The 14,265-nt window shown below is 34.4% G+C and overlaps 1 protein-coding gene across 1 annotated transcript in view; it reads right to left on the reverse strand.

The window, feature by feature from the left end:
• LOC132713166 (cell surface glycoprotein 1-like) overlaps nt 1–14,122 on the reverse strand; it is a 46,283-nt gene extending 32,161 nt beyond the window's left edge. Inside the window, exons 1-2 of the mRNA XM_060695652.1 lie at nt 13,845–14,122; nt 9,614–9,694 (exon numbers count right to left, since the gene is read on the reverse strand). Coding sequence (XP_060551635.1) covers nt 9,614–9,694; nt 13,845–14,005 — 242 coding nt within the window. The 5' untranslated portion in view covers nt 14,006–14,122. The remainder of the gene's footprint in view (nt 1–9,613; nt 9,695–13,844) is intronic.
• Nucleotides 14,123–14,265: the final 143 nt, after the last annotated feature.

The raw sequence follows: 14,265 nt of genomic DNA on the forward strand, positions 1-14,265 counted from the left end.
TTTTACCCAGGTGACACATATTCAAACTTGACCTAGAAATCATCAAAACAAACTTTCAGACTAATTTCCAGGATACTTGGATCAAAACAGTAGCAACTAGAGTGTTAACAAGATTTTTCTATTTTTAGCTCCGGTGACCTAGTTTCACATGCGATTTCGAACTCATCCAAGCAATTACCTAGACAAGCATCCTGACCAAGTTTGATGATAATTGAGTCGAAAATGTGACCACTAGAATGTTAACAAGGTTTTTCCATATTTGGGCGGTGTGACCTAGTTTTTCATCCAAGATGACCCATGTTTGATCTTGACTTAGAAATCATCAAAACAAACTTTCAGACCAATTAACAGAATATTTGGATCACAACAGTAGCCACTAGAGTGTTAACAAGATTTTTCTATTTTTAGCTCCTGTGACCTAGTTTTTCATCCGAGATGTCCCATGTTCGATTTATTCCCAGCAATGACCTAGACAAGTTTCCTGACCAAGTTTGATGACAATTGAGACTAGAGTGTTAACAAGGTTTTTCTATTTTTAGCTCCTGTGACCTAGTTTTTCATCCGAGATGACCCATGTTCGAAGTCATCCGAGCTATTATCTAAACAAGCATCCTGACAAAGTTTGATGATGATTGGGTAAAAAATGTGACCACTAGAGTATTCACAAGGTTTTTCTATTTTTAGCTCCTGTGACCTAGTTTTTCGTCAGAGATGACCCATGTTCGAACTCATCCAAGCAATTGACTAGACAAGCATTCTGACCAAGTTTGATGATGATTGATGCAAAAATGTGACCGCTAGAGTGTTCACAAGGTTTTTCTATTTTTAGCTCCGGTGACCTACTTTTTCATCCGAGATGACCCATGTTCGAACTCATCCGAGCTATCAACTAGATAAGCATCCTGACCAAGTTTGATGATGATTGATGCAAAAATGTGACCGCTAGAGTGTTAACAAGGTTTTTCTATTTAAAGCTCCGGTGACCTAGTTTTTCATCCGAGATGACCCATATTCGAACTCATCCGAGCTATTATCTAAACAAGCATCCTGACAAAGTTTGATGATGATTGGGTCAAAATGTGACCACTAAGAGTGTTCACAAGGTTCTTCTATTTTTAGCTCCTGTGACCTAGTTTTTCATCAGAGATGACCCATGGTGAACTAATCCAAGCAATTGACTAGACAAGCATTCTGAACAAGTTTGATGATGATTGGTTCAAAAATGTGACCACTAGAGTGTTCACAAGGTTTTTCTATTTATAGCTCCTGTGACCTACTTTTTCATTCGAGATAACCCATGTTCAAACTCATCCAAGCTATCACCAAGACAAACATCCTGACCAAGTTTGATGATGATTGGGTCAAAAATGTGACCTCTAGAGTGTTCACAAGGTTTTTCTATTTTTAGCTCTTGTGACCTAGTTTTTCATCCGAGATGAGCCATGTTCAAACTAATCCGAGCTTTCAACTAGATAAGCATCCTGACCAAGTTTGATGATGATTGAGGCAAAAATGCGACCGCTAGAGTGACGGACGACGGACATTCACCGATCCTAAAAGCTCACACTGAGCAAGCTCAGGTGAGCTAAAAAGTTAAGCTTCAGGCAAAATTCCCAAGCCAAAATTTTATATAGAGAGCAGAAAGGAAGGAAAAAACTCAAGATCATGAAGTGATATTAATAGCATTTACTGTATATGAGACCTATAATTTAATAAAGTTACATGTATTTAGTAACAAGAACAGTAACAATGATGCTCTATTTGAAAAAAGAATAAGGTATTCTCACGGTGCATATCCATATCGGTACCCTCTTTGCGAAATCTGCTGAAACGGTACCCTCTTTGTACTTGCACAGGCCACTCTCTGCTCAAAACAAACCAGCGATGGATAACAAGCCAGTAAAAATTCATTGTAATAAGGAAAGGAGGTATGACACGTGGAAAAGATGTATACCACGGAACACTAGAATGTTTTATCTATGTGCTGATTTGTCCTGTGCCCGTTTTTCATGTACTGCAACTTCACAATAAGCTACAAAAAATCGACATGTCTTACCTCCCCCATCACCTTGACATACTTTACGGGCTGAAATGAAGCTGTGGCCTGATTATATATGCATCATACATATTTACTATGTTCATTTATATATCATCTTCGGATAAATGGCAGTACATTGTCAAAAAATAAATGTAAAATTCATAAAAACACCCTACTTTCGGTTTTGCAGCGGCACGGGCTACCTCTCTTCATTTGAATTTTTATATCACAGGTACCCTCTCATTTTTAAACACACATAGGTACACTCAATGCACGACATATTCTTTTATTAGCGTTAATCGTTAAGTATGAAATATTTACATAAAAGTAAGAAATATTACATACCTAACGATTAACGCAAATAAAAGCATATGTCGTGCCTTGAGGCTACCTATGTGTGTTTAAAAGAGGGTACCTGTGATATAAAAATTCAAATGAAGAGAGGTAGCCCGTGCCGCTGCAAAACCGAAAGTAGGGTGTTTTTATGAATTTTACATTTATTTTTGACAATGTACTGCCATTTGTCCGAAGATGATATGTAAATGAACATATTGAATATGTATGATGCATATATAATCAAGCCACAGGTTCATTTCAGCCCCAAAAATATGTCGAGGTGATGGGCGAAGCAAGACATGTCGATTTTTTGTAGCTTATTGTGAATTTGTAGTACATGAAAAACGGGCACATGACAAATCAGCACATAGATAAAACATTCTAGTGTTCCGTGGTATACATCTTTTCTACGTGTCATACCTTCTTTCCTTATTATATTGAAATTTTACTGTATGGTTATCCATCGCAGGTTTGTTTTTAGCAGAGAGTGGCCTGTGCATGTGCAAAGATTTTCAGCAGATTTTGCAAAGAGGGTACCGATATGGATATGCACTGTGATTCTCAAACTATCATTAAAACCAGTATCAAGAAATACAAGACTTATAAAACAAGTATTTCCTGTTTGGTCAACTGGAATGCATATCATTTTTAATGGGGAAAAAACCCATTTGTATGCAACTGATGAGAGACTTTCATTTATCAAAATTGTTTGTTTTACATTTTAGAATATGTTTGTTTAAATTGTTAGAAAACAATGGTCTGTCTGAAGATCTAGCTCTAAATCATGATTGAATGTCACCCAGGATTCTCACTCAATTACTTCCAAAAACAGACATATATCTTCAAAAGCTGACATATCTCACACATTCTATCTAAGCAGTTAGGACATTCTTGCTGCTACAAATTGCTTAAAGCGTAGTCAAATTCCCCCTGGGACTAGCAGTATACAATAGAAGCAATAAATAAGATAAATAGGTAACTGGCCTAAATTAAAGAATACCATTTATGGAACTCCTGTACTGTAACGAGCGTCAAAATAAAACCGAAATTCTCATCTGAGCATAAACATATTGGTACAGGAAATTCCCAAGAGAGAAATGTTTTTATCTGTAACGTTTTTATATTGTTCAGCTAAACTACTAATTATTATTGATTAGAACTATTTATTTACTCCCTGAACTTTAAGAGACGCCACATAAATAACATCTGTGTGAAAAATGGCGTGCTGCCATCACCATTTTCTTGGAAACAGATGAAACAGGAAGTCTTAAATCACCACTTTCCTTTATCCAGGAAATGCAGATAGTGTAGCTACATTTTGTGTATATTTGACATTATTTCTATTCTTAATATGGTGAATAATATTTTCTTTCATATAAAGAACAGGAGGAGAGGCAATGTTTATACATGTTTAATCTTTCTTTTTGGTTAAGTTTTATTTCAGGCTGACACTGTATAGGTCAAAATTATAGCAACATAATAGTCCCTGCTATGGCATGCCTATTTTTCGTGCGATTTCTATATACCGTAAAATTCCTATTAAAAGCCCCCAGGGGCTTAACATTTTCCAAAAGGGGGGCTATTATTACAACACAGTTTTTCCTAAATCCAAAAATCACTGTAAATACATTTAGTGTTAGCAAGTGTTGGTAATAACATTAAAAAGTGATTAGGTTTTAAAGTTCATATTATACATATTTGTGTTTACTATAAACTACTATGCATTCTGAATGATTTGAATAAAATTATGGCTTTAATTTTGAGTTCAGTACTGACAAGTAGATTGTTTTCCTTATCAAAAGGCCTGGGGGGGGGCCTTTATTAGGGGAGGGGCGTTTATTAGGAAATTTACGGTATATACATGTACATCAGCAGAGGAAGGTGCTTTGCTGGTGGAGAAAGACCTCAGGTGCCCCCTTTTTGCATTATTTCAGGCACAAAAAGGCACCTGGGTAGAACTAATAACATTCTATAAGCTAGTTGGATAGCTTTCTCACATGAAAGAATCTGAAGATACTGGAACCGCTCAAACCTACAAAGGTGAGAGGCAAGGGGTTTGATGTCAACGACATTAACCACTCAGCCACTGATGCCCCTAGCAAGCTACATGTTTAGCAGCATAGCTTCCTACAGAAAAGAATTCAAAGTCCTCAGCAAGACTTAAATCAAAATGAGTGGCTTGTGATTTGATGTCAATTGCTTTAATGTTATTATAATGGAAGGTATATATACAGTACAGTAGGGGAAAAAAATACTTTAATATAAAAGTCAATCATCTTTTTTAACTGTAACTGGCTTTATGACAAAAAAATGTTGAATTAAAGTTTAAACCATCAAAATATTTCGTTTTAAAGAAATGCAAAATGACAGCTTTGGAGATCAAAATGAATGAACAGATCTTTATTATAAAATAATACGACAACCATGGAACATGTGATATTTTCTACATGCATGCCAGTGCAGTCTGGCCAGGCAGTGTTCTCAATTTTTATATCAGATATTGAAATCCCTTACACTTCAAATGGACTCTTTTAAAATTGAAAGTGAACAAATCTATTATAAAAATTCAGCCTGTAAATAATTTCTTTGCTGACTATTTTATTATCTGGGTGACCTGAATCCACTATTGAGCTAGCCCAGTATGTTTAAGTCTATTATATAAATTCAGCAAAAGTGAAGTGTAAGTTGTAGATAAGTCTTTTAATGCACAATAAATGAAATACAATTTAAGGATAGCTAATATATTAGATTAATAGTAATGAGGTGACAATTATACCACTCCCAACTCCACTTCATACTCAACAACCAATACAATACAAATGAAATTACCTTATACTATAAAGCACTCTATTTGTCTTGGGAAAATTCTCTACCCCCCACCCCCCACCCCTTCAACAGAAATTTATTGAAATCTATGAAAGTCTTACTGAATATGTCTATTTTGAATGAGAGAATGTACATATTAAAATATGTACTAGTCAACTTGCAGGGGTCGTCAACTTTGTATGAAAAGCTGACCCTACTATACGAAACAATGGAATCCTTGTCCTATTGACACATTTTTAGTTATTTATTTTCTTCAAATTCATTTAATGCTTACACTGCAAACTTTGAATAATTTCAATTTATTTCCGAACATGGCAATATGGCAGCTAAAAGGTTTTCATTCTATCAAACTTACTGAACTGATGACAGTGCTGGCTAGCTTGACTTTAAACTAGTGTCCTTGTCCTTTGCATATACATAAGTTAATGTCACTGCTGACATTCATACAGTTCTTGTTCTACAAATCAATGCAGATTCTTACTGTTAGAAATTACTGACGTTACACTAAAGTATTCAGCCACATTTATAGTAGATGCTACCCCAGTTATTTCCTCTCTCTCAAAGGTATAATGAAGCTAATATCAGAGAAAAATGATTCTCCTACATTAAGTATAAATTAATCAATCATAACAGATATCAAACCTTGGTCTACTTTAACTATTTACATTTGAGCCGCGTCACGACAAAACCAACATAATGGGTTTGTGACCAGCTTGGATCCAGACCAGCCTGCGCATCCGTGCAGTCTGATCAGGATCCATGCTGTTCGCCATCAGTTTCTCTACTTGTAATAGAGTTGGTAAGCGAACAGCATGGATCCTGATCAGACTGCGCGGATGCGCAGGCTGGTCTGGATCCATGCTGGTCGCAAACGCATAACGTTTTGTCATGACGCGGCTCATTTATTATATTGGGTAGTAACTTGTATAGAAAAAAGAAATAGGACCAATTTCGCACAAAAACCCTAAATAATCAATTTGTCCGATATAGAACAGTCCATTGATGCAGTATTTTCTGTTACTGGCTATGATGTCACTTGTTTTCAATGTGATATAATCATTATATATATCTGTATTTTACGCATGTTTAATAAGGACAATCAAACCAGTCTTTGATATACATGTGTAAATTCTGCCTTTTAAAATAATAAAATATAAAATTATTAAAGGAACTCCACTTAGGTCCAAATGCCCAAAAACATAAAATTGGAACTTCTTGAATAGATCAGCTGGGGCACTTAAAACAGAAATATATGCAAAAAATAATTGACAAATATACTCTGAAATAAAATGAAAATCATATTTTTGTAGTATAATTTTTTTTATACTACTCTTAGCACGATTTGAATGAAAATGATTGCAACACTTTTCACTTTTGGGCGTAAATTATCTGAATTTTTGCACACATCAAATGGAACATTACCGGTAATCTAGAAAAATAATTTTCAGTCCTGGCATGTCAAAAAGGCTTAGTGCAGTTTATAATGGGCATTTTAGGTGACGCGATAGCTCAGTTGGTTAGACCACTGACTGCCACTCCTGAGGTTCCGGGTTCGATCCTGGGATTTTTCAGAAACACTTTCAGTGTTTCCCACCTACCTAGAGGCTTACTGGTACAAAACCCAATACTCCTTGCATGTATTAGTGCTATACACTGGGCATGTAAAAGAACCAAGGGATCTATTCAATAAGAGCTAGTGACAGGTTCCCGGACTCCCTTGTATCTAATAGCTGTCTTGTGAGGTAAGGACCCTACTGGAAATAAGTGCTTGCACTTTAGTTGGTTATCCTTGATCGCCCGGTCTAAAGAAAATCAATCAATCATTTTACATTATGCGGAAACAAAGTCTAGGAAGCTAGAAACACAGCCATTTCCACAAGCACAAATAAATGGGCATTTTACATTCTGCTGAAACAAAGTCTAGGAAGTTAGAAACACAGCCATTTCCACAAGCACGAATTAATGGGCATTTTACATTATGCTGAAACAAAGTCTAGGAAGTTAGAAAACAGCCATTTCCACAAGCACAAATAAATGGGCATTTTACATTCTGCTGAAACAAAGTCTAGGAAGTTAGAAACACAGCCATTTCCACAAGCACAAATTAATGGGCATTTTACATTCTGCTGAAACAAAGTCTAGGAAGTTAGAATCACAGCCATTTCCACAAGCACGAATTAATGGGCATTTTACATTATGCGGAAACAAAGTCTAGGAAGTTAGAAACACAGCCATTTCCAAAAGCACGAATTAATGGGCATTTTACATTATGCGGAAACAAAGTCTAGGAAGTTAGAATCACAGCCATTTCCACAAGCACAAATAAATGGGCATTTTACATTATGCGGAAACAAAGTCTAGGAAGTTAGAATCACAGCCATTTCCACAAGCACGAATTAATGGGCATTTTACATTATGCGGAAACAAAGTCTAGGAAGTTAGAATCACAGTCATTTCCACAAGCACGAATTAATGGGCATTTTACATTCTGCTGAAACAAAGTCTAGGAAGTTAGAATCACAGCCATTTCGACAAGCACAAATAAATGGGCATTTTACATTATGCGGAAACAAAGTCTAGGAAGCTAGAAACACAGCCATTTCGACAAGCACAAATAAATGGGCATTTTACATTCTGCTGAAACAAAGTCTAGGAAGTTAGAATCACAGTCATTTCCACAAGCACAAATAAATGGGCATTTTACATTATGCGGAAACAAAGTCTAGGAAGTTAGAATCACAGCCATTTCCACAAGCACGAATTAATGGGCATTTTACATTCTGCTGAAACAAAGTCTAGGAAGTTAGAATCACAGCCATTTCCACAAGCACAAATTCTTTTGCAGCACTGAAGCAAACTTTTTTCATGACTAAATGTCAATACATGTAAGCATATCAAATAAAATGTTGCTATAGTCATTTTTGGGACTAAAATCATTTTTATAATACACATATATAAACATATATTATACATGTATATAGTGTACGTACAGAAATTAGATGGAACTATCCAGTAAATTAACTTATTAAAATGAGGTCATGTTAAAAACATATGACATGACAATGAATGTTAAGATCTTATATTTCATATTGATTCAAAAGAATGTTTAGTATGCTTTGTTTATGTATACAGTTGTGAGAGGAAGCTCGACAAAATATATTTATTATATTGTACTGTACTTGTAATTTCTTCTCTCATCTTGAGAGGTATCAACCTATCAGCCTGAGACTGGTTACCGTTTTGGTTAAAGGAATGCTGGTACCATTCTATTTGGCTTTGACAAGTGCACTGTATGCCAGACAAGTGCACTGTATGCCAGACAAGTGCACTGTATGCCAGACAAGTGCACTGTATGCCAGACAAGTGCACTGTATGCCAGACAAGTGCACTGTATGCCAGACAATACTAGGGATCAAACTAGGGTTCCACACACAGAAGAAATGGCTTAATGCTCTACTATTTTCTTTTTGTGACAGAAAATTTATCTTTTATACTGCATTCATAAACTTTCTTATCATGATAATCTTATTCTGATCACTTTAACCTATTAAATCATGTTTCCTTATTGATATACATGTACTTAGGTTAAAACCAGTTTAGCAGTACCTCAGTGATGTCATGGCTTTAAGTTATCTAAAGTAACTTCACTACCAAAATCATTTGCATAGAGTGAAGATATTTCTGGTAAAAAATAGCATATAAAATTCAAAAACGGTACACTTAAGCTTTTTTTGTTGTTGTTTCTTTTCATATTTTTATGGTATTAATCTTACGGTCATATCTGGAAAGTCTTAAGAGTGTTTGTGGTATTTAAGTGCATATGTATGTATGACATAAGAAAATACAATAAAACTTTCCTTACTGAAGTATTGAACTGTTTTTTCTTAGTAGGTATAGAGATGTTTTTATGACACTGTCTTGTAAGCTTTAACAGAAATTAAATTTTAACATCATTCACAATAGTGTATGACAACTGGCATCCATTAAACTTTTTTTGTTTTGTTTTGGGTTTTACGTCACATCGACACAGTATAGGTCATATCGCAACGTTCCAGCTTTACTGGTGGAGGAAGACCTCAGGTGCCCTTCCGTGCATTATTTCAGGCACGAACGGGCACCTGAGTAGAACCACCGACGTTCCGTAAGCTAGCTGGATAGCTTCCTCACATGAAAGAATCCAAAGTCCCTGTCGGGATTCGAACCCACAGCGGTGAGGGGCAAGTGGTTTGAAGTCAACGACCTTAACCACTCGGCCACGGACGCCCCAAAACTAAACATATAACATCAAAACTTTATGTAGAAGTAAATAAACTTCATATACTTTACTTAACATATTTAATTGCATGAATGTGCCAATGATTTTCAAAATTTAAGATAATTTTGAATACATATACTATAAATATACAAATATACCTATATCCATTGACTGCAGCATGGTGTAAGGCGGAATAACCATTCTTGTCTGTATAATTCACATTCACTGACTTCAGAAAACTGAAAATAATATTAATAATCACTGAATTTTGTAAATTATGAATATTTATTTAGTCTCTTTTTTTTTTCTTTTTTTTATACTCGACCTTAATAGCTGATTTACTGCTTTCTACTTTTTTGGTTTTTTAACTTTTACATATGAAAACAAATACGGTATCAACAAGGAAGGGTAGCATTCAATAAGCACATCCCCAAATGAGACCCTTAGCCACAGAGTTTAAACTCCCGGTTTTTCAGACGTTTAATGTAATACTAAGCTGATTCATCTTCAAAATTAATGTTCTTCACAAACTTTTTATGTAAATGGGTCAATCTAAAAATAAATTTAATCTAACAAAATATTAATTTTATGCCAACCTATTGCTGAAGACGATAAATATAGATTTTGCATAACTGCATGACATATAACGCAAACATTTCGGAGGAATTGAAACTTTAACAAATTCTGAATTGAAATGCCTGTTTGGCTTACAATCTTTGGAATATTGCTGAATTATACAGGAGAGATAAAGACCGGCTCAGGCTTTGGCTTGCCCTGCTATAGACTACATGACTTTGTTTATATAAACTATTTTTGAAAGGAAATCAAATAAAAATCAATTAAAACATATATAGATTTCTACAACTATCAATGAAATTTTCAGTGTACCATCCTTTTCTTCGCCAAACAGAGCATAGCAAATCAAATCACTGTAAGGAGTTTGGAGTTTTTGCTTACTGTACAAAATACCTGTATTTACTTATTTACGAAGTGCAAGAAAGATCTGGTTTATTACATGTATACTGAACATGTTATGCTTGATCTTAAATTATTAAGGAAGTGGCTAGCTGTACAGGCCTGTATCTTCTAGCTGTGCGCGAGTCACGTACGGCTAGCCAGGACACACTGAATTGTCTAGCCGTACGGCACTTTTCAAAATTATATGAAAGTCAAAAATGCATAATGTTATTTTATGTCTTTAAGCGAGGATTTTAATCTTCTTTGTTTTATTTCTTTGTATATATAGATGAATCGCCATGTTGGCTACAGTAAAGAAAGTACGGGTATCGATCTTTGTCATCTTCAGAAGGCGAGAAAAAAAAGAGCGTTTAGTTGCAGTTGATGAACATCAGTTGAAATTATTTACATAATTATCATAATAATCCTTTTTTGTTTCAAAAAGTTTAATTTTCTACACCTTTAAAATGAAAATATATTGTTGGACTCTAATAATTGTGTCAATATTAACTGACAGTAAAAGTTTGTCCACAAGTAAGGAAAGATTGCATGTTCCGTGAAACACATTTTTAATTTAGGCTTATTGATTCTGATTGATTTTATGTTAGATATTTATTTATCTAAAAATAATTAAAATTAAACATATATCATAAACACACGATGCCAGGGTTCTAGTGAGAATGCATGTATTTTTGAAATCGACGAAAACCAGCTTTTTTGGGCTTGTATATAGAGGATATTGAATGAGTGTAGGTTTAATACTAAATTTATTGAACGAGTTGAATAAAATCATATTATGCGAGCCTCTGGCGAGCATAATATTGTTTTATTGAACGAGTTCAATAAATTTAGTATTGAATCTACACGAATATAATATTCTATTTATCACATATATAAAATAAGAACGGTAAACTGTTAACAAGAGTCATTTTTCTTTGACGCGCCTACAGTGTAGCGCTAACATTAGCGCTTTAACGCTATGTTTATAGTGCAAATGACGTGACGTCAAAGTGTTATTACACTAGTGTAATATCGTCTAGTGTAATATCGTTTTTATTAAATGGCTTTATTACACTCCTGCGCCGCGGTTTATGTGATAAGATTATTTATTCCATGTGAATGATTTAATAATTCATCTTTTATACAAGTCAAATAAGACAACAAATCATAACTAATGTACTTTGAACAGTTATGTGTCATGTAACTTTGACAACTTTTATCAAGATGACAACGCTTGTATTTCCATCGTATTCTTTTTTCACAGATCTTCAATATTAATCTTTTTTATTATTATATAACAGTGATTTTTCATAAATCTTTTGCTTCTTATTTAATACGGATTTCAATAATCATTATAAAAATCGTTTAAATTGTTTGTATTTAATAAAATAATTCAAGGTATTTTTTAAATTTTGAAATATTGGTGGGGAAAAACAGACCGATTCCGGTAATTCCCTGATAGCCCTGGCACTGCATATATGCAATATGGTAGTAATTCGCCGACCTTAGATCTCTAGTTTATTATTTAATATTTATTAGGATTCTTCATTTTCTGAAATCTTTTTAGATATCAATGATATTGTTTGCATTTTTTTCTTGCAAAGTCCATAAATTACAATAATACAGGCCGATTCCGGTAATCATTCGCCTATTTCGGCAGTATGACAGTATATGTAACTCGCCGATCTTCGATCTCTTGCTTTATTAACCAAAGGCGAATTGAAATTTACAAAATAAAAGAAAGAAAAACCAAAACTTTTTGAATATCATTCATAATATTTATATTTTATAACACAAATATTAACAATGTAACAGAAACGTTAAAAAGTTCAATAGACTAAATTATACGTCAATTCCGGTAATCCTTCGCCGATTCTGACAGTATGGCAGTAACTCGCCAATATTAAATATCTTGTTTAATTAATAAAAAGTGATTATTGACAATAATCTGATTACATATCATTGCTATTGTTTATATTTAATCAAGGGTGCAAAAATTTTGTTAAGCAAATTACAGGCTGATTTCTGTAATCCTTCGCCGATTCCGGTAGTTTGCCCGTTTTCGCTAATCATATATATATTTGTTTATTATTATTATTAAAAAGCGATTTTTCACAATCTCTAGACAGATTAATGATAATATTTAGGTTTTATAAAAACATGCAAAAGGAACATTAAAAGTTGCATAAACAACGAAATAACAGGCCGATTCCGGTCACGGGCAGTAGCTAGCATATATTAGATCTCTTGTTAAATTAATCAAAAGCGATTTTATTTATAAAAATCTTTTCATAAATCATTGATATTGTTTATATTTTATAAAATTGTAAGAATTGCCATACAGCTAGACAATACAGTGCATCCTGGCTAGGTGAGTCACGTATGGCTAGAACTTTTGGCTAGCCACTTCCAATTATTAAAGCTTTCTGCGCCATAGGTAGCACCTAATTTCCTATTAATAAGACTTAAAAGTTTCATAACAAGGTTAATCATTTTAAGTGGAATGGTCAGTGACGCCAAGCATTATCAATTAAAACTAACCTATCTATCTATAGTATATAATTTTTAGTAGCGACCTCGAAGGGCCTGCTCAAAAAGTGAGCTTTACGGTAAGGCGAGTACCTGTTAAGTGATGGTTTTAAAAACTTTCGTCCAAAGTTTGGAACTTTGCGAATTACAAGATAACAATAAAAACCAAGGAATTCTGATTGAAAACAGATGCGTAGACTGGTCATCCGCGCACTTCTATGGGAACCATAATGGGATAGGGAACCAGAATAAACGGAAGCAGTGTATAAAATACCGAATGACAGTTTTAAAACGAAAAATGTAAAATGAAAATTAAACAATTACTTTAAACCACAGGGGGAAGACGCTGTGATCTGACATTATCCCGGGCCCCCTCCCCCCGAAGGCCCTGCTACAACCCATAAAAAATATCAATGCAAGTTGATTTGCACAATAAAAATTCATAAAAACAATATTCTGACACGTTTCGACGATTTTCATTATACCCCTATACTATAAGTTATATAGTATAGGGGTATAATGAAAATCGTCGAAACGTGTCAGAATATTGTTTTTATGAATTTTTATTGTGCAAATCAACTTGCATTGATATTTTTTATGGGTTGTAGCAGGGCCTTCGGGGGGAGGGGGCCCGGGATAATGTCAGATCACAGCGTCTTCCCCCTGTGCTTTAAACTTTTTCACGCTGAAAGGAAATCAAGCTCGCTTTGAGGCTTTGCCTTTTTCATATTTTTAATATGAAACTTTGTGAAATCAAATAATCTGGTTGATTCTAAAAACTTTGTTAAAATAACATTACATTTAACTATGTCAAACTGCAATTAGGATTTGGGCGTAAAAAGGTACTTAAGTTAAAAGTTACAAGAACGACTCACAAATGTGATTTTTGTATATTCTGGTTACCTGCTCAATTTAACAAGCGCTGCTCCAACATGATGAGATTTTCTTCCTTTACCACTTGAAAGAATTTTCTCTACAGTTTGCAAGTTACCAGTTCGTGCTGCTTCGAGTAACTCCACTTCCTTGCCCATAACTTTTTCAATTCTAGAACTCAGAAATGACATTTTTCATGGATGTCACGACAAAATTAGATTACTTCCTTGTTTTCCTGTCAGCATCCATTTTTCATCTTCGTCCATTAGTGACGACTCTTTTGATTGGTTTTCAGTGTTCATTTAATCCAATCAGCAAGACTTTTACTCTCTACTAAATATGATGCCAGAAGCAATCCGATTTTAGTGTATTGGACATTAGAGCATTTACGATTGGTCAAGTATAATAACCTACCCTATTTTCAGCAAATGAAAGCTCAGTTCACATTTAA

Source organism: Ruditapes philippinarum, unplaced genomic scaffold, assembly GCF_026571515.1.
Source record: "Ruditapes philippinarum isolate M1 unplaced genomic scaffold, ASM2657151v2 ctg312_1_1_1_1, whole genome shotgun sequence".
Lineage (NCBI taxonomy): Eukaryota > Metazoa > Mollusca > Bivalvia > Venerida > Veneridae > Ruditapes > Ruditapes philippinarum.